The following is a 23,175-nucleotide window of genomic DNA, read 5'->3' as shown; positions in this document are numbered from 1 at the left end:
CCTAAAAAAAATATACGCATAATTAATTCTTAACATAGAAAAGAGGAAGAGACTAACCTTGGTGGCTATGCTACCAATATCTGCCAAAACGACCAATTAATAAATTAATCGCCGTATCACTGGAAAATCGATTAGTTTTTACCGATTTTTTAATTTTTCTCACCGGCCTATTTAATCATCACTGAATTGACCGATTAATTGGTGAAGATGACCGATTTCTCACTAAACCGAGAAAAAAAAAATCACTCAAAATATCGGTTCTCCACCCAAAAAAATATACGCAAAATGAATTCTTAAACAAGATTTATAATAAAAGAACGTAATCTAGAAACATAGAAAAGAGGAAGAGACTGAAATCAACAATGGATAAAATAGTTGGATCGATTTATCGCTCCTCCACAAGAAGAATCGAGTCATCACCTCGTTTATCTTCCATTACCCAACTCTCCAATACAACCCGTCATTACAGAAGCAACCCCTTTTCCATCAAACCCAACAGAATAAGCATTTTCTCACAACAACCATCCTTCAATCAAGTCTCTTTTGGTAAACTTCATTAGATTACTACTCTTTTATTTTATGTTTTTCAGTCTTTTTAGAACTATATATGAAATGGGCTTTCCTTATTTTAGTGAAATATTTAGTAAAGTCTATGTGTTTTTTTTTTATTTTTTTATTCATTTGATGGTTTTATGATATGTTTGTTATTTCAGCATCTACTGTTTTGTAGAGATTTCTGTGTTTGGTAGCGTTTTTTTTTTTTTTTTTTTTACGATAATTTCATATAAATCACCACTCCCGATATATGGGCTCTTTAGTTTTATGATATATGTCGACATTGATGAGATAATTGGTTTTTGCAGATTTAGTTTCAATTGGTATGTTTAGTGCTGGCTCTTTCATCTTTCCGAAACGTTATTACTACCTTTCTTTCATCTATCCACCTCCAGTCATCATTCCGTTCCGTTTACATGAAGCAAGTGTTGACTCTATTTGTTGAGTCTTATTATAAGTACATTGATGCATATCATTTTATCTGCTGATTTGGATTTATGGACTATTGACATATAGTTGCAGGAGAGAAACACAACATATAGATATTCTTTTAGGACATATAGTTCAAGGAGAGAAGACATCAGATAAAGGTTCTCTTATGATAGAAGAGTCACATTTGGCACCATTAGTTATGTCATATATAATTTTTATGTTCAACATTAGGCTGTAGTTACATTCTTAATATCCCTGTAGAATTACTTAGTATTAGGATCAGTGTTTAAGAAAACGCATCAAAGCCTTAAGGCTCTCTGCCTATGTTCTCTCCAAGGCCCAAACTATCGCTGATAAATCTGATATATCGCTGATATATATATCATTTTTATAGTACACCGACATGGATATATTCGATATATCTCAACCGAATACTAAATCCTTTTTTCCCCGATATATATCGTAATTTCCGATATAACAATATATATCGACCGATATATACAATATAAATTGTTGATTTTGACCGATATTGTTGACTTTGACTGATATATTGATGATATTTCCGATATAATCAACGATATTTTCGATATAATTGACGATATTTCCAATATATCAACATACAAAACATAATTTTGACTGGTCAACAAAAAAATAGATATCTCCAATATTTCCGATATATTCAATATATATCAGTTTTTTAGTACATCGAAATATTCACCGAATTTGATATTTTGGGCCTTGGTGCTCTCTGCCTATGTGAGGCTTGAGGCGAGCTTCAGAATCACATGAGGCTGAAGCCTCAATTCAATGTAAAATAAAAATAAAAATGAGAGAATGAAGAAAAATTGGGTTTGATGACGGAAGTTTGTGAGGTGTTTTGATGCTCAAAGATAACCTAATATGGATATTTGAATCTCTTAAAGAGTTATTAAGTGTTAGTTCGTTATAAAAATGAGAAAAACTGGAAAACAAAATTAACAAAATATAAAAACATGTAAGGCTTAAGCATCACAGCACTAGACCCATAAGAGGCTTGAGGCGAGCCTTGAGGTTTAATCCTCATTGCGTGTTTAACCTTGATTAGGATAGAAAATTGACTAATCTGATTAGTGCTAGTTTAGTAGTTCCTTCCTTTTCTTGTTTGTAAGGATGCTTTACCTACAGTTGATAAACTTGGTAACCATGTCTCCTTCCTGCAACCTCTTTTTAGCTTGAAGTTCTTTATTAATTGTTTATTGCTGCAGTGCAAGGGAGCTGTAAACATTTTCAGACCTTTTTTCAAGCTGTTTCAGGGTTCAGTTGCAACTTGATATATGTCATTAGACTTGATTGCGTTTGTAGTATTTTAATCTATGTTTCTGCAACTGACCAATTGTTTTTCCACTTATGAAGTCACACCTTGAAAAAAGTCGACATTTCTAGAAGTTTTTTTTTTTTTTGTCATTAGCTGTCGACCGTGTTGTACTCTTAAATCGACGGGAAGTATGAATTGAGCTATTTCAGACTTTCAGTGAGGCTTTTTGGTTACTTAAGTTTAAAATTCTATCACTTGTCGAATTTCGTATGAAAACCTGTAGCTCAGAACTCAGAAATGTGCATGAGGGTATAGTTATGTTCAACTGTAGAGTGTAGGCCACACCTGGCTTTTATTGCTTATCATAGAGGCCTGTTCCTTTTGTATTGCAAAAACAGCCATCTAACACGTCAAGATAGAGCAGCTAGTTTATTTCAATCATGATCCATGAATACAGGCATGCTGGATGCACATTAGTTGGGTAATTACTAATTAGGGACAGTGGAGTTTATATGTATGTTTTTTTATTCTGTTTCTGTTTTTTTGTTTCTCATTCTTCTTTATATGGTTCGAGCTTTTGAACTCGTATGTTATATTGGTACATGCAACTTTCAAATTTCGAATAATTGACTTACCACTTTGTAAATATGAATTATTCTCTCGTATTTCACAAATTATTGAACCTTAGATTACTTTATCCATGTGTGCCCACCTAACGTCTTCATTCTTGAATATGCACACAGCCCTTTCAATATGTTACTACTGTAGCCACCTTAATTTTTGAAAAAATTATACATTATGTTTCAAGCTTATCAAAGACGATATCTTAAGTCTTTCCGGCTTTGAGCTTAACATACGGGCATTGCTTAAAACATTGCAAACTTGCACAGATTGCAGGCCCCCGTTTGCAAGCAGCTTGGGCAGTATGCGCGCTCATTTAGTGAAGATGTGAGTCACATGCCTGTCATAACAGATCCTGACATCAAGAATGTTTTTAAGGATTTAATGGCTGCAAGTTGGGACGAGCTGCTAGATGTTATTATCCATGATGCCAAAAAAGCATTGTCCAAAAGCACTGACGACAAGTCTGGCCAGGAGGCCTTAACTAATGTGTTCTGTGCAGCTGAGGTTGTTGAGCAGTTTGGTGGCATCCTTATAACTATGAAAATGGAACTTGATGATTCCGTTTGGATGAGTGGAGAGGTAAGATTGGGACATTTCTCCTTCCATTTCTTCTTTCTGCAGTTTTGTAATTTGATGACTTGGGTTATGTTGCAGAATGTAAAACCCCTGTCAGATGAGTTCTCTAATGCATTTCGTGTGGTACATGAACGCTACATAGCTTATTTGGATTCATTTGGCCCTGATGAGATCTATTTGAGAAAGAAAGTTGAGACAGAGTTGGGGGCAAAGATGATATACTTGAAGATGAGGTGTAGTGGCCTTGGTTCGGAGTGGGGGAAGGTAACATTTTGTTCTTCATAATGAATTGTCATCTTAGAGGAGTTAGAGCACATGTTAGCCACTGAAGAATATTATTCTGCTTATACAAGAAAAATAAAAACGAATGAAAGGATCATGTGTTCCATAAACCACATTGAATTGTTGTTTTAGAAAAAAATTATGTTGAAGGAGTCTATGATATCCTCTTGTACTTGGAATATTTCCTTTTCTCATAATAAACCCGTCCATTCAATTAAACTCTCATTTTGTTACTTTATTACTATTATCATCATCATCACCGTCATTACTATCATTATTTATGGTTATTATGATTATTATTATAATTATTGTTATTCTGTATTTTCTTTGGGTACAAACTGTTCGCAGTTCCAACATATAGGAATAGCAGTTGTCTTCTAAAGATGGTTGAGATATTGTTATTTGGATCAAGAGATTTGCACTGGTGTCAGCATGATGTTATTGCTCTTGGGAGCAGCATCCAAGTGGTTCAAACATTTACAAGTCTTGGATTTAAAACTGGCTTTGTTTGAGATTGATGATTTGATGTTTTAAGTGTATTTCCATTCTCTTTTTAGTTTTTACTCACCCAATAAGATCGAAAGTATGTGGGCAGCATATTCCGGTCTGATTGGCTCTAGTCTAGTTGTATAATCTGGTCCTCAATTCTCTGTATTGTGAGGTGTGCTTGACCGAAATAGGCCACCGATGGTTTTCTTTAATCATGTCACAAAAAAGATGGTTAACAACTTAAGTCTTATTGCAAAGAATCCACACGCATTTGTTTATGTTGGTGACTGGTTTATTCAAAGTATGTGTTTACATCCTTAATTTTCTTGGTTTTTTGGGTTACAGATCTCAGTTCTTGGGACATCTGGACTGTCTGGCTCTTATCTTGAGCAGAGAGGGCCCTAGTTTTCGAGAGAGTTTCGAATTGGTTTGAGATGCAGCTAGAATGTGACAGATACTTGATAAGGTTTTCCCTTTTGATAGGAATACAAAGCTGATGCGTGCTTGGAAACTTTGCAGGGAAAAAATAAAAAGCTCACATGTTCAAGTTAAAGATGGAAATAACGTAGCATGGCCAGCAAGTTATGATTTAAGTGGACTAGCTTCTATTTCCAGTAGTGCTTTAGGTGTTTTGGAGAAGATCAATCTGGAAATCACAACAATTACAGCATGATTTAGTTAAAACCCTTACTTTTTTTGTCTGTTTATTTTTGTCTGTTTAGTAAGTTCTGTAGTAGTTAGCGAAGTTTTTGGAATGTGGCGTGTTGGTCTCATTTTGATCTTTCCTTACAAAAACAATTCTAATTACGATCTCGGATCACAAGAATGTGGCGTGTTCTTTCAACACACAATAATTTTGTAATTACAAGAATTTGCTATTCGAGTTTTTATCCAAACACAAGAACTTCTCCTTCCTATACTTTCAACTCTAGTCTCTGGTGCAGTTAGGTGTGGCAGGAGAGCTTCGAATTCCGTTTTGTATGTAAGCAGCACTCTAGATCTCAATGGTTTGGAAATTAACAATTTTGTTTACGAATCCCATTTCTCTGGGTATTACTCTGAATTACATTTAGAGGCCTTTGTTATTTGTCAAATGAGCGGAAGGAACGAGAAGAAATTAGACTTAACAGCATGGATTTAGACAGTGACCAAAATGTTTGGTTTAAGGACGAGGTTTTTTTCCTTACGTTTTATAATCAGCCGACATAGGTATGTTCTGTATTCGGTTTTGTTATACTGACGATGATAGTGAAATGATTAAATCAGAACTCCAACTAAAAAAAAACCAAACTGGGGATCTTCAGTTGGTTACCACGTTTGGCACTGGCAGGTTTCGAAAAGTCCATTTAGATTGCTAAGGCCTAAAGGTACTCCTGAAGTCCCCATGTATTTGCTCTTCAGTCCAGCCCCTCCAGTATGATTTAATAGTTTCGCCGTCGCATGTAATGCATGTCATTAGCCTACATCTTATTTGAAGTTGCAGCAATGAAAAATAAAGAACAGAAGGTCAAAACATATTCAGTGTCACGGATGCCTAAACAAATTAGATAAATATGAAAGAAAGGGAGTAACAGTATTCCCTTCATCTCAATCGAATGCATCCACGTTATTGAAGACAGATATCTACACCAATAGGCTTGCTGAATATATGAGAATCTCAAAAAAATAATGTAGAGTTACTATTACAGGGATGTGATTGATGGGAGGGGATAAATTGTGCATTGTCCGATTCATGTCCTGCGTAATATATAATTATATACAAAGAAATGCTATAGCACAAATTGAATGAAATAAATATTCAGGACAAATCAATTGAATAAAGAGAGAGTGGTTACAGTTGCACAAAATTGTCTATGCAAATATTTGCTGTATGACAGACTCAGCATTCCCATTGTACTGAGCTAGAAGATGGATAGCATCAGCCCTAGGCAACGCAAGGAACTCCTGCGGCAATCCAGAAAGAAAAAAAATATATATTAAAACACTTTAAACTCCCAGAGAGGAAGTATACAAATCGCAGATGAATGTACTACTAAAAGAACATAAAGATTATTACATCTAATCAATTTCTTGGAGACATTGGATGTGACCAAAGTTGTGGGGGGTAAGTCTAAAATCTCTATTATTGATGACTACGCCGACTCGCCGAGCTATAAAAAGCAGTAGGAGATATGCATTACGAAAAGTCGAAAACTTACCATTACTTTAAGTATTGCATTTTCGTCACAAATAACATCTCCAGATGACACCTGCATTGGGCTGTTTCCATCTTCTGGCATTGTTATGCTTGAGGATATGGTCACTTGAGAAGATCCTGGGGTGCACATATCCGCATTTGTCTTGAATGTGTCATCAGTAAGTAAGGGAGCATGGATTTCTTTTAAGGAGTCTATCTTCAGAAGTCCTTCAAAACGGTCTTTGCACATTTGAAGTCTGAACCATTCATTATGTGTGTGAAGTGCCGCTCGCATTAACTTCATAAGCCGTGGTTCTTCAATGCCAAGCCTCCTACCCATTGCAACCTACAGGGTTCAAGTGGTTTCATAAGAACACCCAAGTGAATATAAATTCGAACTATCTGCAAAAATAATTGCATTCCTTCTGACAGAAAAAAACAAGGACATATTACGACCTACAGCAACAAAGGTCATGGGAAAGGTGCAGATAACATTATTCTCTGATGTTTATAGGGCTTCATAGTGGGCAAGGATAACATAATCGCACATTAATGTAGAAAAAAAAACCTACAAAACTCTCTTTTTACATTCTTTTCTCTCTCAGAGCACGTGGGGCTGTCAATGGGTTCGGATAACTCGATATCCGACCCGGAACAAACCGATAAAAAGCTGTTTCGGTTTTGGTGATTCAGTTTCGGTTCGGTAATGGGTTCAATTCTGAGTTCCGATAAGATATGGGTTTGGTTCTGGATTTGCCCATCTATAAAATGGCATTTTAATAGTATTTAGGATTAAGTTTGTATAGGTTTTATAAATTGATATTATTTGGGATTTGATTGATTTCATAGTTCGGGTCGGTTCGGGTTCGGTTGGCAATATAATCTTATCAGTTTATTTCAGTTTCCGATGCACTATAATATTATCAATCCGGGTCAGTTTCAGATACCCTAATATCTTATCAATTCGGTAATGGAATTTCCAAAATCCGACCCAAACCTATCCATTGACTGCCCCAAGAGCACGGACCTCCGATCTAGAATGTTCTCTGACCATAAAAGCCCTTCCATAAAGCCCTTCTTTGCTCTTTTAGCAAAGTTTTTGTGGAATAAATAACTTTTTGAGAAATTTGTTGCGTGATGGGGAGATTAGATATTATCTATAGAGCCTTAATTTAGGAGATTGTACGGTTGGAGCCTATTAGGATGTTCATTTCTTTTTGCGATTCCCTTCTCCTTGGACTGTAGGTTACCTCACTTTATTTTTCATGTGGAATGCAAATCTTCACTTTACCGATCAGACCCAACAATAAAAAATTTCATGAAAATTCATAATCGACTCAATATTCTAGTAGAGAAAAGAAAAACTTCTACATACTCTCTTCAGATAAGCAACTTATTGCACAAACAATTAATATTATAATTTTTATCGGAAAAAAATAATAATATAATAATTAGTATTGCCATCTCCAGTTACGGAAACAAATTTATCTCAACTACAAACAGTGTTAAGTAGATTAAGGAATTCATCACCGCAAATTTTTTATTGCAGTCTAAGGTGTGTTTACGCAGGCATTGGACTCGCCACTAATAGAGTGTCAAGCTAGGCGCTGCCTTGGATATTCCAGGCCCAGGGACTAGATGTAACTACATCAGCACCCATGAATTGCTAGCATATTAAGAAAACTTCAATCCCTCATAGCCCAAGCCGTAGATCAGTTATTGATCTAATCTTCAAATATGATGCTGACATGTCACATTCTTATTAGGTATAAGCATGTGGGGTTTCTATTCGTTAGTGTTTAGACGTAGCCAACTAGTCAGTAACTGTTAGGCTTTCCCCAGGGGCTTTGCTTCTTTGATCCGTAAAACACAATATATTGATGTGATTTATATAATTGGAATTATATCAACACTTGAAGTTTCAGCAAGAAGCTAAACACGCCTGAAGGCCAGACAGCCTGAATCCACTGCAGCCAAGTAGCCTTGAGCTTACAAAATCGCCAAAAAGAGAAGAGAAAATGCATAAAAGCTAAAAAGGAGCTTTCCCTCGGGACCAGGGGTGCCAACGGGTCGGTTTTGGGTCGGGTCTTAGCGGTTTGGGTTTGGGTTTTACTATTTACGGTTTTATCGGTTTCGGTTCTCAACGGTTTTAGTATGAGAATTATAGAACCCAATCCAAAACCATAAAAACCCATGGGTTTTTATCGGTTTCGGTTCTAATTCGGGTCTTTATTATTTATTATGATTATTAAACAATTTCAATCATTTAAATACTAAAACTTGCCATTATTTTTATTTTTATTTTTTTTTTTCCTACACAATAATATTTTATATATAATTAGTGATGTATCAACAATCATATTTACATCAATTTATGAATATGTATCAATCATACACGTTAAAACATTTACTATTCATGTGATAATTTAAACCTTTGATATAGAAATTAAAATAATCAAATATCTAAATTTTGATTTTTTTTTAAGTACATACACATATATTTGTTTCTTTGTATTAACTCGATCGTGTACACGTGCAAACACTATATATTGGTTTATAATAGGTGTGTGTACCACAATATATCAAGCATGTATATCCTATTTAAATATACACGTGCATAAGTTAATAAATATAAAATGTATTAGTTAATTCATAATATATACGTTGACATTATTATTAACAATCTATGATACACTTGTTTAACGTATAATTATAAAATATACATTTAACAACACACATTCACTATTATGCTATATATATTTAATAGATTTTTACACGTAAAAAATATATTTTATATTATGATGTATGAGTTTGATTATCTTAAATGTAATATAATATTAAATTTTATATATCGAAATCATAATAATTGGTTTTGGTTTCGGTTCGGGTACCCACGGGTTTTTTACTATTCGGTTCAACGGTTTTGGTTTTTTATCGGTTCGGTTTTTAATGACCCATTTTAAATGGGTCTAACTTTTTAAGACTTAGAACCGAAACATTCGGTTTTGGTTTTGGTTTGGTTTCGGGTACCCATTGGCACCCCTACTTGGGACTAAGATCAAATAATTTTAAATGTAGGAGGTATTGCAATAGCTTTTGGTATTCTAGTGGTTGATTTAATAATCCCCAAAGAATTCAAAATGAACTCTCTTAAGAAGTGGATCATTTGGTTCGACAATAGAGTCATAGAAATTTGTAAATGACTTTCTTTTCCATTTGCTGGCTCTTTCCAGTATGCCAATATCTTTCATCTTCCCTCCCCCCTCTCCCAACCATATAAGGGTAAATAACGCTAAAGTACAGATATCTACCTCCAACTCTAAACACTGAAATTATGAAGAGGGCTGAAATACCATGCTTTATACCCTTCAAATCTTTCTACTTGCCTTCCCCCTCCCCCCACCACATAAGGATAAATAATGCTAAAGTACAGAAACCTCCAACTCTATATATTGAAATTAGGAAGAGGGCTGAAATATCACTCTTTATACCTTTCCTAATCTCTTTCATCTTCCCTTCCCCCTCTCCCCACCGCATATAAGGGTAAATAACCACTTAAATACAGATCTACCTCCAACTCTCAACATTGGAACTAGAAAGAGGGCTGAAATATCATGCTTTGTACCCTTCCTAATCATAGACCGGTGGTCCAAAAATTCTATGTGACCACAACGTACATCACACAAAACCCTTCAGAGTTCCTTTCCACAAAAACAGTCAACCAAGAATACAATACCCCAAGTGAAACCATTTGAATCTAGTCTCTTTCTAGAAACTATGATTGGTTTCAGTAATACAGTTCCACATACCAAACTGGTAAGTGGAAAAAACCTCTTTTAAACATAAAAGTTACAGATTCCCATTCAACGTACTGTAGTGATGACGTCTTTTCAAAGACATTTGTGCTCCTTAAATCGCCAAAATGGAAAAGGAAAAAACTACATCCAAAGATTGCTTGGTGTTTTTGTCTCTCAAGGCCGAACAAATCAATATTTTATTTCTCAAGGCCAAACAAACCAATATTTATTCCTTATTTTTTTCAATAGTAACAACTTATTTCCCTACACCCTATAATCCCCTTTTTCTCGCCAAAGAAAACAACTTACTCAGCATGCATTCTTCCTCCCACGATATGACTATATGAGATGAGTAGATGATGCGTACTTACATGAGTACATAATGCGTTCTTCCCATTTAATTTATATTCCTCATCATAAAGACTATTTTGCACTAGGAGGGTCTTGGGAAAAAGCTTATGTCCGATGTACTCATGGACCCAAAGTCCCAAGCATACTGCATAGGGATGTCCAAACGGGTACCCGACCCGGCCCAAACCCAACTTTTCGAGTTTTGAACGGGCATCGGGTTATCCGAACCCAGACCGGTTTTCAGCGGGTCGGATTTAGAGTCGGGTATTTTGTTGAGAAGTGTGACCAAACCCTGCCCTAACCCTATATTTCGGGTATCCATCGGGATCGGGTTTGGGTTTCGGGTAGGATAAAGGCCGGTATAAATGAAGAAAAAAGACAATAAGAAACTTTATTTGAAATATATATCTACATTTTATTCCTTCTTTGGCTATCCACCAATCCTTCAAACAAAATAAAACTTCTAATGAACTTGGAAGTAATTATCACCTATACTCAGACATAATTATTTGATATGATTTAAAAATAGATGGACTCGGAATAAAGTCAATAAACTATAGACACATGATCACGTGCAATTACTGAAAAAATTAGAAATCCCGACATAAATTTTTTCATAATCCAATATATCAAATAACTCATTATTGTAAACATGAATGAAATCATAATCCAAATATTTATCTAACTCATTCTTTTATATGAGATTAATAGTATGCAATTGAAACCGGATTTGGGGTACGATTTTGATCCGGGTTCGTTTTTGGGTTTTTTAGCCCTTTTAATGGGTTTAGGGCTAAATTATCAGGTCGGGCTCGGGTTGGGCCGGGTTTAGAGAGTGTGACCAAACCCTACCCTATGCATTTCGGTTTGGGTTTGGGTTCGGTGCGGGTATTTTGTTCGGGTTTTGGACGGGTTTCGGGCAAGATGGACATCCCATTACTGCACATAATATTTAACAGAATTTCTTGCTTATCCTAACATGAGAATTTCATAATGTACCAACTACTAATAGAAACAAAACCATGTAAGGAGAAGTAAACTAAGAGCATTTACATAAAACCAATAAGGGAAATCTAACCTGAAGGGAAGTTGCAAGAACTGGTAAAGAAACACCTTTTGCAAGAGCGTCTTCATCAGGTCTAAGCAAAGCCAACAGAGTCTCTTTCAAAGGTTTCAGCAAAGATGGGTTTTTAGATGCCGAAGGACCTAAATAAGAGCATGCAACCCTTAGAGCCTCAGAATGAGCACCAGAGTTAACCAACTTAAGAAATTCAACCTGATAGAAAAACAGGGGTCAGATTTTCACATAAATTCTTCAGCCTTGCAATGAAGTATATCATGGGAAAAACTCAATTTAGTTTCTTGTTCTTCGTGCCACATCTACAATTTACCTGTTTAAGCTGGAATAGAAGAACAGGATTCTGTGTGAAGAAGCTTGGATCCATCGCATTGACTTCCTCCACAACCTCTGAAGCCATTCCTTTATAAGCAAAATCCTTCATCTCTAGAACAAACTCATATCTATTATCGTCGCTGTTGCTGACAATCTGTAATAAATTTTCATACAAAATATCATCAAGGTGCAACTTAAGAATTCCCTAGTAGTATTGAGCCTGTTAATTACTGTTAATTTTATATTCATTTTACATGTATCATGTACGTAAAAGCTTATACTGCGGCAGATGTGCACAACTGGTCTTGCCATCTCTTACATCTCCAAAGACTTGTGTCTCTTGTCCACGATTTCTATCATATACATACACACATATAGATAGACAGATAGGCAATGACATCTCTCGCTCATGACTTGTATCATATTCATACAGATAGATAGATAGATAGATAGGGAAAGGACATGATGTTTTTTAAATTCCAAATGCAACAAAACCATCCATGTATAAGCGGCAACTGGCAACTATATCTACCCTTTGTCCTATGAAGTATATGTGAACCCATTTATAGGTAACTATATGCAAACCCAGTTATAGGTATGATCCTTAGTTTAACCGATTACCTGTTGTTCCTCCAAAGTGTCATTGATAGGATCAGGCTTTCTGGTACCAGAAAAAGGAATGTCAGGGTTAATTTCTTCCATTTCAACTCTTCCCCTCCATCTCTTGCGTCTACGTCTTTCCCCAGATCCAGGGCTTCGGTTCCTTGGAAGCCCCCTACAGTTTTCAGATTTATGTATTTCACTGGTGCTGCAATCATCACGGTTGTTCATCACCTCAGAAGTTGATCTGAACTCAATGTTAGTACCCTCAATGCTCATTGTTTCAGCATTTATCTCTTGAGGGGCATCTTTATCACTGTTAAACTCTTTTGTGGAATGATGATCTGACTGACATACTATTGAGGATCCACCCGAAGTTTGAATGCCTGATCAAAAGAAATTAAAACATAATCCCTTTAGCAACAGACAGCATTCAAGAAAATCTCTCATAACAGTTAAGATGTAGAGTATTCAACAAAAAGTCACCAGATGATGATGTAAGGTCTCCATCTACAATCCCCCTATAAACACTATACTCGTGAACAAGCTCATCAAGCACAGAAACATCCAGTTTCATCCGGCATAATTCATTCTGTAGATGACACACAAGAAGATGATAAGGATAATTTTCCACTTATACAAGTACATTTTATAATTTATATAGCAAACAAATTCTATGAACTCAATAATATAATGAACTTGATTATCAGATCAAACTATCATAAACATCTCCTTACCCATCCCTCTCTCTCTTCTCATCCATCAAAGTTTAAACTCATTCTGAAACTAATAATCACGACATCAAATGTAGGAAGCATTGGGAGTGTTGTAAGTTTTTAGTAGCATGTTATGTTATAGCTTAATGGCATACTTGTAAGCTTAAGAGCATCTTTAGGAGAACTACCAAAAAAACACCAAAATTTGAACAAAAAAAACACCAAACCAAAAACACACCAAGCAACTTTAGGAACAACATCAAATTTTCGACATCAAACTACGCAGTTTTGGATAAACCGCGCCATATATAGCCCACGTGGTTTTTCCAAGACCGCGCCACTAAAACCCAACTGACAGGCCCAAGCCCACAAGGTTTTGAGAAAACCGCGCGGTGTTCAGAACACTGCGTGCTACTTCTATATAATCAGGACCAAAGCCGCGCGGTTCAATCACTTTCAACTCTTCTCTCAATTATAAACCCTCTCCTTAATAAAAAAAAAAAAAACAAAAACCTACCTAAACTTTTGAAATTTTATATAGATCATTTTGAACCTTTCGAAGGTGATGATTGGCAATACACAAACGACATTGGTGATGAGGGAGAAGAACCCGAGGAAGTAGAATACGGTGGGGGAGAAGAACCCGAGGATGTCGCGCCGACTGATAGACATCCCTATGTACTGGAGTATCAAATGAACGACTTCGATTGGCAATTTGCACCCGGTGAAGCACTTGATATGGAAGTTGTCTTCTACACGAGATACAAAACACGTGTCGAGTGCAGTGGCTAATACTCAAGTAATTAATTAGTTTTGATTAAATATTTTGAATATTATGTATTAATTAGTTGAGTTGGACCAATTAATTATTTATCTTATATGCATTATTTTTTTTCCATAATATCAGCATGTTATTGATTACCGAGTTAGATTGGCTTTACTTGGTGTTAGAAAGTGGTGGAAGGTTATTAAGAGTTTGGATGAGTTTGTACATATTAGAGATATTATTTTGTATACACCTTTGGGTCTTTTGGTTGATGTGGATTATGAGAAGGCTGATTAGGCAGTGGTCATAACTTTAGTAGAAAGATGGTGGAGTAGAACTCATACATTTCATTTCCTTATAGCAGAGTTAGGGTTCACAACCACTAGACTTCACTATGATTTATGGGTTGAGTATCGGTATAGGCCAACCGATACTTTTTCATACAAATTATGAGAATATGGATAGTATGCTTATGAGTTTTCCAATGTTCTAAAAAACGCTAGGCAGTAGTCGGACGGTAGGGGAGCGCCTAGGCTTTCTAGGCGGCGTCTAGACGGGCTAGGCGCTAGGCGGTTTTATTTAATTAATTATATATATATATATATATATATAATTATTTAAATATATATGTATAATTTATTTATTTTTTCTCTAATAGTGGCGCACAGCGCACTTCCATCAACAATCATGGAAACAGAATGAGGTGGGATCTGTTAGTCGCGCCATGGTTTACATGTTGTGAGGATTGTTTAACCTCGGCTATTTTAATTTATTTTGGTTGCTGGATTGCTGAGAGAAGAAAAAAAAAAGAGAAGAAAAAAAGAGAGCAGAATTGGAGAGAAAAAATACATACCGAAAAGAAGAGCATAATCGGTTGAACTGGATTGTTTGTTAAAGAATCTTGACAGAGAAGAAGAAGAAGAGCAGCTGATCTCGACCGAGAAGAAGAGCAGTTGATCTTTTGTTAAACAAGAGAGACCGAGAAGAAGAGCCCGATTGTTTGTTTCTAAGCCCTATCGGGCTTATTTTTTAACTAAATTTAAATTGGGCCTATAGGATTTTAAATTTAATTGGGCTTATAACAAATTGGGCCAAAATAACAAACTGGACCTTCTAAACTGTCCAACCCCGCCTAGACCGATTAATCCGCCGCCGAGTCCCGATTAAACGGTCTACTGTTTTATCAACCGTTTAGGGTGAAAATCAAGATGGCTAGGCACTGCCTACACGGCCACTGAGGCCGTTTTTTAGAACACTGGAGTTTTCCTCGCTTGGATGCGGATGTTTATGATTCTTCTTGTATTAAGCTATCTCATATTAAGACTGCATATATAGAACTCCAATTGGATCCTGATACACGAGCGAAATTAGCTTTGACTGTTCTACCTAGTAGTGAGGGTGCTGATGTATATGTTAGGACTTTTTTGATGTTTTTTATTGGGCATATTCTGTTTCCCAATGGTTATTCTACAGTACGACTAGGATATTATGCTTATGTATCTGATTTGCATGCTATGAGAGATTATGACCTGGGTACCTCAGTATATGCCACATTGATAGCGGCGTTAGATAAAGCTTCACAGACATTCGGAAGTAAAAGTCCTCAGATTGCAGGAAGCCATTCACAGGACTTTTAGAGATTTGGTTTTATGAGTACTTTCGAACTCTTTGTCCTAACATAGACATGATTGCTGATACTCGCCCTAGATTTGGTAGTTGGTCAGGGCCTCACTTGACTCGTACAGGGAGCAAATTAGAAATAATGTCTATATGGCTCGTGCTCAGATTGATATTAGATCATTGTCATCTATTGAGTGGAGACCTTGGCGTTTGACTACTGCCTTTGACGATCCAGTTGCGCAGCATGCTTGTGTGTTGTCACGTCACAGAATTGTTTTTGCCGCACGTGACTGTAAGGTTTGGTACTGTACTGTGGCGAAAGATGTTGGAGGCAGATGACTGGACGTTATGGAGTTCCATGTGCTCCCATGCCAGATGTTAGTGATGCGAAGTTGTGGGGTAGAACTCAAGTTCATGAAGTTCATGCCAGTGGTGGTCCTTAGCTAGATGCGTCTTCTTTTGTTGTTGAAGCGATCACCGATCGGTATTATAGATGGGTGGAACCAGATCTCCATGGGTCCGTTGTTGCCCCCTGTTGGTCGGGCTAGCAACTTCGAAGTTTGTGAGCCCTGGAAGGGATGAGGCGTGAGCTACGTATTCCTCATCCGCCACGGCTTACAACCCACAACCTCTCGAATGTATATCATCCAAAATCCGTGTAATGCAAGAATCCTCAGATGTTTGCCGTGTGTGGACCTGATGGGGAGGCTACTTACATTTCCATTCCTGAGGTGCCTCGTGCTCGTTGCCAAGAGTTAGAGCCGCAAATTGATCAGTATACCACGGTGAGTTTAGTTATTTTATTTTTCTTATTCATTATATATATAATATGTACTCACAATGTATTTTCTTGGATTTTCAGGCTGAGATTCGGAAAAGATATGAGAACCAAATTTGTATGTTTGATGGGATGAGGACTGTCGTGTATCATTATAGCCAAGAAAAGGAGGAGACATTCTCAGACATATCAGCAATCCCAACGTGCGTATGACAAGACTCAAAAAGCGTATAAGGATATTCAACAGGTGTACACGCAACAACATCAGGGATATGAGGAACTTCTGGTTGAGGTAGTTAACCTTCGTGCAGACAGAGAAGATTTTGATTCTCAAGTTAGGAACTTAGAGGAGCAGTTTAGGAATATCCAAATAGAAGCGAGGAGAGGAATCGAGTGGTAAGGGGTGTAAGAAGAGAGCTAAATAAATTTTATGTAATATGATAGGTTTTTTATTATTTTGGATATTATATCATAATCATAGATTTTGGATTGCACAATTCTTAATTTTTTATTTTTTTCAATTTTGGATCACAATTCTTAATTTCTTCAATTGCACAATTCTTAATTTCTTAACTTTTATGCACAATTCATAATTTCTCAAGTTCTATGCACCACAGTTCTAATTTTCAGAAAAAACGCACGCAGTGTTGGCAAAACCACGCCAATAGAAGCCCAAGCCCAAGCCCAAGCCCAAGCGGTGTTGGCAAAACCGCACCATATAAGCCCAATTAGAAGCCCAAGCCCACGCGATGTTGGTAAAACCACGTGAGTGATTTGATACAGCACCAAACCTGGAACCAAATATTAGCCGATTTGGTGTTTGGTTTGGTATTTTTTTGGTGTTTTCATCAACATTTGACTCTCCTGAAGTTGAAAAAATACCAAATTGTTGGAAATTTGGTGTTTTGATGCTAGGTTGATATCACTCCTAAAGATGCTCTAAGGGTCTTAAAACTTTATAAAATACAAAATTATTTTATCTGGCATCGTGGCACATGTACACATTATCTATTCATCACCTAAACTTAGTACTTTTTGCTTTTTCTTTCTCTGTCACTCACATGCTCTATTTTCTAAAGTCATCCCTCATGCCAATATATCACCATTTGGTAAGAGAGTCCAAAGAATTTCTCATGACAAATTATGTGAGCATCAACGCATTATTTGCAATTGTAACTCGCAGCAGTCTTTGTGGGTGTCTCATACTCTCACAGCCCTTAGAGACTTCAGCTTTGATCAAATTGTAAGAGATCAGGATGCAGCGATAAGGTAAATTCATTTTCTCTTGGGCTGTAGTGTAAACTTCTCACAGTCTGCTAAATGAAATTTCTTTTGCTTTACTGTCCCCTCCAAAAAAATGCTCAGTATAGTATGTTGGTTATCATAATATTCATGCCAATATAATAACTTTAATATTTGCAAATATCATACATACGTTAAGACGAGTAATGTATGGGGCTTTCCAAACAGAAAATGTGTGCTTGTCTTCGTGATGTTCATATACAATCGTATACTACTATTTGCACTATTCCTCCTATACATGCATCACTGGTCCTCCACAACCCCTTCTTGCTTCCTAACACCATACATTTATTGGAATACTATGAACTATAGAGCGCTTCCTACAATAATAATGCCAGACCTTCTAGATAAATAGTATGAATGAGAACCTGAAATGCCTGAACCAGATCGCCTTTGGAAAACCGCAAACTATCAATTGCGCCCTGTCTTGTAAGCTCCACTGCATGAGCAAGGGCTTGGATATCAACCTGACATTTTAACCGAAAGAAAATTTATTAAAAAAAATGCTGGAAAGACAACAAAAAGATTTGGCAGAAGAAATCTCACCTCATCAAACGGAGGTGCCTCGTACAAGCTTTCCTTGGGAATTGGAGGAGGGTCACGTTCCTCAAGAAGCAATCTTTCAGTGAGGTCTGAAATGGGTGATGAAATACCTTGATGAGAGCAATAAAATTTATGTATGCTGCATTCAATTGAGAAACAATCAGAAGTTAACATGTGGACCTCCACAGAAAGCCAACTGAACATATAATCGTGATAATCAAATAATTAGGAAGGGTGATGGATAACCTTATTAAGTATCTCAACGTCATTGAAAACATTGGGTCGTAGGCATTAAAGTGAACTCTAAGAAAGGACGAAAGAAATCCAGCAATGTCAAACCTCCTCCTTTCAGACCACTGAAACAGATAGAAGTCATAAAACTTGTAAAATGATGTCTTAATAAGTAAAGCTATAACAAACGTATTGGACTCCCCTATCCAAACACACACCACCACCCCAACAAACATCCCCTTACATCTAACAATCTACCATTACGTGCCAAAATGATACCAAAACTTTTAAAAGAAAAAATATTAACAACAAAATGGAGATAATATTAACTATTAATATCATTAGGACGGAAGATCCTAAGTCTTTTAACACTTCAACCATACTAAAACTGTCTTTTAGCACTTAAAAGTCTTAACACTAATAGAAATAACTTTGCTAGATGATTGCCATATATATAGTAAAATTGTAAAGTTGTCAATGGAGAGGAAGTTTGGAGAGAAAAGAGAAGAAGATGATACGGCCTTATTAGTTTCATCCTTGTATCACTTCAGTATATATATATGAAAATAAGAGCTTACAATAATAAAAGCTTCCTAAAAAATTTGGGTTGGTGGTGTGTCCACGAATCCGCAATGGACCACCTGCACACAAGGAAAGTAGCAATGTGGGACATCTCCCTTGGGGGTTGTCCTCTTAAAACTTTTTAACAAATTTACAATCCATTGTGGCATGCCAACATCTCGTAAAATGTATATGGGAAACAAAAGAGAAAACTAGTATGATTCGTCAATGTTCTTGCTAAACAAGAACCAAGTAATTATCTACGACTCGGGACTTCAATTTATTTGAAAATGAAAGTCCGGAAAATACAAGGATGCCATGTTTCCCAAACATGGAATTTAAGATTGTTTCAGAACAACCCACTGTGCAACAAACCTAGGTTTTTTTGGTCTCTGCAGTTAAAACCGATAAAGTAATTCAAAAGAAAAAATTTCTTTCTCGTTTATTTTTTTATATAAATAAACACATGCTATAGACTATCGGGTGTAGTCCTGATAATGGTATGTAGTAGTAACAAGGGATTCTTAATATCAAATAAAGCACGTAGGAAAAAAAAATGTAGTATTCATAGAAGTAAGAAGTAATATGGTTACCTCAATTGCCACAGGAGAGGCTTGATCATCTTTGTCAAATATAAGTGCAAGAAGCACATGTTTAAACTCTTCATATGCTTCCTGAGAAGTAAACAATAACATGTCATTGTCAGCACATGCAACAGAAATATAAAAGACAAAAATTTCACAAAAGTAAATCCAATGAAGAATCACATCACATGTTTTCCAGACAATCATTATGCTAAGGTGACTTAAATGGCATCGGTGTTGAAAGAAGCAAACAAATTCTACAAGGAAATGAGATCCATATTTTCTTCACTGTTTCTTACCAATAAAACAAAATTTCTACTACTATATGTAGGGAATGACTAGCAATAGTAACACACTTTCAACAATGCAGTCCAAATTTTTGTTCCAAAAATACCGTCCAGTGAAATAGTCTTGCATGGTTAACAATAAAGTGAGGTACTTCGAGGAACTGATATAGTAAATGCTATTTATTTCTCATTTTCAAGGAAGCACATGACAGAAAAGAATGCTGACATTTCCCTTTCCAAGGAAAATTGGATAAGATGGTTCAGTAGTTCTGAGTTTTTGCAACTCATCTTCGTAATGAACGCCACTTACACAAAAGGTCAGGTCCATTCATTGAAATTTTCTTAACTTTCAGTTTATTGAAAATGCAATCGTTATGTTGTACTACTTAAATTGCCTGAGATCCAGCATCATTCCAAAACAAATATAAGGAAATAATTGGTATCCTTTCTGTAAAGAAATGTAAATACTCTTAAAGTCAGCGTTACGAGATGAAGAATGCTTATGAGTTAAGGTAACAGACATCCACACGCAATATATTGATTAACAATGTAACATAGCTGGTTTATAGCTTCAGATGGAAAATCTGCACTCAAATCGAGAAGGGTTCTTGTAAGCTCTAGAGATTAACGTCAACTCTGAATTATGCCAATATTGCTTATCGAAAAGAAAAAGGTCAAGCCCAACTCCATGATAACTACTGATGCATAAATATATCTTGAAATCTTAAGGAGCACTAGGATGAAGCTCAAATAGAATCCTCAAGAAAGTTAAACACTAGAGCTTATGAGCACTAGGACAACTATGCGTATGTATTTGTCTTGCAAAATCCAAAGTTAAGCTCATTAATGAGAACAGTAGTAGAAACACTCAAACACATTCTTTATTTCTCTTTTCTTTTTTTTCCTTTTTCTAGTAGTTAAGGATGTATTTCATTCATTCCAAAAAAAAAAAGGAACATTGCAATTACGTAATCACCAGTTAGCAAGATACCAAGTTGCGGGATTTACATCACAAAATGATGCTGTCTCAATTGAACACAAAATCTTGGAATCTTTAGATCTTCAATTCCGATCCTCCCCAGAACAATCATAGAGTTCTTCCTTTATCTTCAACAAGATTTTAAATGCTTCCCTTGTTTTTCTTTTTCTTTTTTCCAAACAACCCAAACTTGGGATCGTTACTAAAATAAGTCAAGTGCAACTTGCATCTCAATAAGCAGGCTTGAGACTTCTTCAATGCCATCTTTAATGCCAAAGGAACCCAGTTTCTTTGAAGCAATTCCAAGACACAAAAGGCTATCTAGTCTATTGTTTACATTTCCTTTGGTCAAATGTAGAGAGTGGTGGTGACATAAGCTTCTTTTGTTGATGTTGTTTTTCACTCCAAGTACAACTCCTATATATTCTCAAACTTTGAAAACCATAATAATCTTATCTTTCTGTATTGGCCAGTTCCAAATTTACTGAAGTCCACAAACTACAAAGACAATGTTTTTAGCACATTAGTTAACGGAGAATTAAAATATCTAATAGACCAGTGGTAATTTGAGTACAAGACGACGCAACAATTCCCAAAGAACGCCATTTAACAACCACGTGGGTAAAATGAAGGTAACAAAGACTTCCTTTCGGTGTCCCACTAATTTCAAATTACACCCTAGCAATTCTTATTACTATAAGATCAGTGTATTCAAATAAAATAATAATAGAAAATGATAAATACCGGATACGCGTCAAGTGCACAAGGAGCAAGAGCAGTCCTCAAACACTCAATAGCCAAATGCCGATCCTTCTCCGTACCTCTCCTCAATAGCTCAATAAATTTCTAACCACAAATAATAAAAAAAAAAAAATTAAACACAAACAAATAATAAATAAAATGAATAATTAGTAATACCTGTTTTTGTAATAGAAAAAGGAGACGGTGATCATCGAGAATAAAAGGAGCGTGGATATGAAGAAGATGAATACAAGAGTCCACGTCACCGAATTCTAAATGTTTTCTAATCTGACGAATGAGTAAACGAGAATGATATAATAATGAAGATGATGAGAATAGTGATGATGGTGATGTTGACGATGATGACGTGGATGTTGATGACGTGGAGGGTGGTGATGAAGGTGGTGATGAATCTTCGATTAAGTTTTCGGATTTAGCGAAATTTAAAACTAGTGAATCTAATGCTTCCCAGTTTACGAATAGAGATGCTTCCATTTTTTACTTTTGATTTTGATGAGAGAGAAAAATTAAATTAAAGTTTGGATTTGGTTTTAAGAGTTTGCGTTTCTTCTTATTATTATTACTTCAGGCGTGTGTGTGCACGTGACGTGCCACGTGGTTTTGTACTTTCTTATTAAAATCTTAAAATTGTCGATCGATGGGCGGTACAGAGTATAGACGGATATTATCGGTCCACAGCCCTACTACTCATAGGAGAGAACAAAAATTTACCAGTGGCCGTGAAGATTGGGGAAGCGGAAAATGTCCAAGAAATGTGTTACTACGCTCACTTTTTTGATAACGGACAAACATTGTAAAATTGTTTCCCTTATCCAAAGAGACCTTCTAATCTCGGGCAATTAGTTCAAATTGAGCAGCTCTAATCATAATTTTGATGATGTAATTAGGGAAGATTTTCAATTTCGAAAAGAGGAGTCCACGTGTCAAAACAGTGGCAATATTGTAAATATTTGCAAAACCGAGGATAATGTGCTAAATCAAGGGGAACGTCTAAATTTTTACCGGTCAAATACGGTCTTACCCTTCCATAACATATCTTATTTATTATTTACCTTTTAATAATAATTGTAATAACCAAATATGTTCGGGGTATAAGAGGAAAATATCACCGCTCACGGGACAGTTTTCTTTAAAGTAGTTAGATTACTTGAAAGTGTGTGTGCACGTGATGTGCCACTTTTGTACTTTCTTATTAAAATCTTAAAATTGTCGATCGATGGGCGGTACAGAGTATAGACGGATATTATCGGTCCACAGACTCATAGGAGAGAACAAAAATTTACCAAAGGGTGAAGATTGGGGAAGCGGAAAATGTCCAAGAAATGTGTTACTACGCTCACTTTTTTGATAACGGACAAACATTGTAAAATTGTTTCCCTTATCCAAAGAGACCTTCTAATCTCGGGCAATTAGTTCAAATTGAGCCCAAGCTCTAATCATAATTTTGATGATGTAATTAGGGAAGATTTTCATAAAA

The 23,175-nt window shown here is 36.0% G+C and overlaps 2 protein-coding genes across 3 annotated transcripts; one reads left to right on the top strand and one right to left on the bottom strand.

Annotated features, from left to right (window-relative positions):
* Positions 1 to 198: 198 nt before the first annotated feature.
* LOC147492312 (succinate dehydrogenase subunit 5, mitochondrial-like) lies at positions 199 to 5,167 on the top strand. Its single transcript, XM_086566229.1, has 4 exons — positions 199 to 546; positions 3,172 to 3,484; positions 3,560 to 3,745; positions 4,598 to 5,167. Exons 2-4 carry the CDS (start codon positions 3,239 to 3,241, stop codon positions 4,655 to 4,657), a joined length of 492 nt encoding a protein of 163 aa, XP_086422355.1. The 5' UTR covers positions 199 to 546; positions 3,172 to 3,238; the 3' UTR covers positions 4,658 to 5,167.
* Positions 5,168 to 5,876: 709 nt separating this feature from the next.
* On the bottom strand, positions 5,877 to 22,224 carry LOC147492311 (Ran-binding protein in the microtubule-organising centre protein). 2 transcript variants are annotated; one of them, XM_086565211.1, is made up of 12 exons: positions 21,855 to 22,224; positions 21,681 to 21,782; positions 19,680 to 19,760; positions 18,541 to 18,650; positions 18,298 to 18,433; positions 18,120 to 18,218; positions 13,056 to 13,161; positions 12,591 to 12,955; positions 11,968 to 12,123; positions 11,655 to 11,852; positions 6,451 to 6,774; positions 5,877 to 6,196 (listed from the first exon to the last, which is right to left on the bottom strand). In XM_086565211.1, exons 1-12 carry the CDS (start codon positions 22,170 to 22,172, stop codon positions 6,104 to 6,106), a joined length of 2,088 nt encoding a protein of 695 aa, XP_086421337.1. In that variant the 5' UTR covers positions 22,173 to 22,224; the 3' UTR covers positions 5,877 to 6,103. The 2 variants fall into 2 exon arrangements, with proteins under 2 accessions (XP_086421337.1, XP_086421338.1); XM_086565212.1 differs by having other exon boundaries at positions 18,541 to 18,632; positions 19,719 to 19,760.
* Between the last annotated feature and the right edge of the window lie 951 nt (positions 22,225 to 23,175).

This window comes from Coptis chinensis, chromosome 6 (assembly GCF_015680905.1).
Source record: "Coptis chinensis isolate HL-2020 chromosome 6, ASM1568090v1, whole genome shotgun sequence".
In the NCBI taxonomy this organism is placed as follows: Eukaryota; Viridiplantae; Streptophyta; class Magnoliopsida; order Ranunculales; family Ranunculaceae; genus Coptis; species Coptis chinensis.
Note: the sequence above shows the minus strand (reverse complement) of the source record. Positions and strands in the feature narration are given on the sequence as shown.

Coding starts and splice junctions, on each gene's coding strand:
- LOC147492312 (XM_086566229.1), top strand. CDS start 3,239: ATGCCTGTCATAACAGATCCTGACATCAAGAATGTTTTTAAGGATTTA. Junction 3,485..3,559: donor CCGTTTGGATGAGTGGAGAG/GTAAGATTGGGA, acceptor GTTATGTTGCAG/AATGTAAAACCCCTGTCAGA. Junction 3,746..4,597: donor TTGGTTCGGAGTGGGGGAAG/GTAACATTTTGT, acceptor TTTGGGTTACAG/ATCTCAGTTCTTGGGACATC.
- LOC147492311 (XM_086565211.1), bottom strand. CDS start 22,172: ATGGAAGCATCTCTATTCGTAAACTGGGAAGCATTAGATTCACTAGTT. Junction 18,434..18,540: donor ACGTTGAGATACTTAATAAG/GTTATCCATCAC, acceptor AATTGAATGCAG/CATACATAAATTTTATTGCT. Junction 11,853..11,967: donor TTCTATTCCAGCTTAAACAG/GTAAATTGTAGA, acceptor TTTTTCTATCAG/GTTGAATTTCTTAAGTTGGT.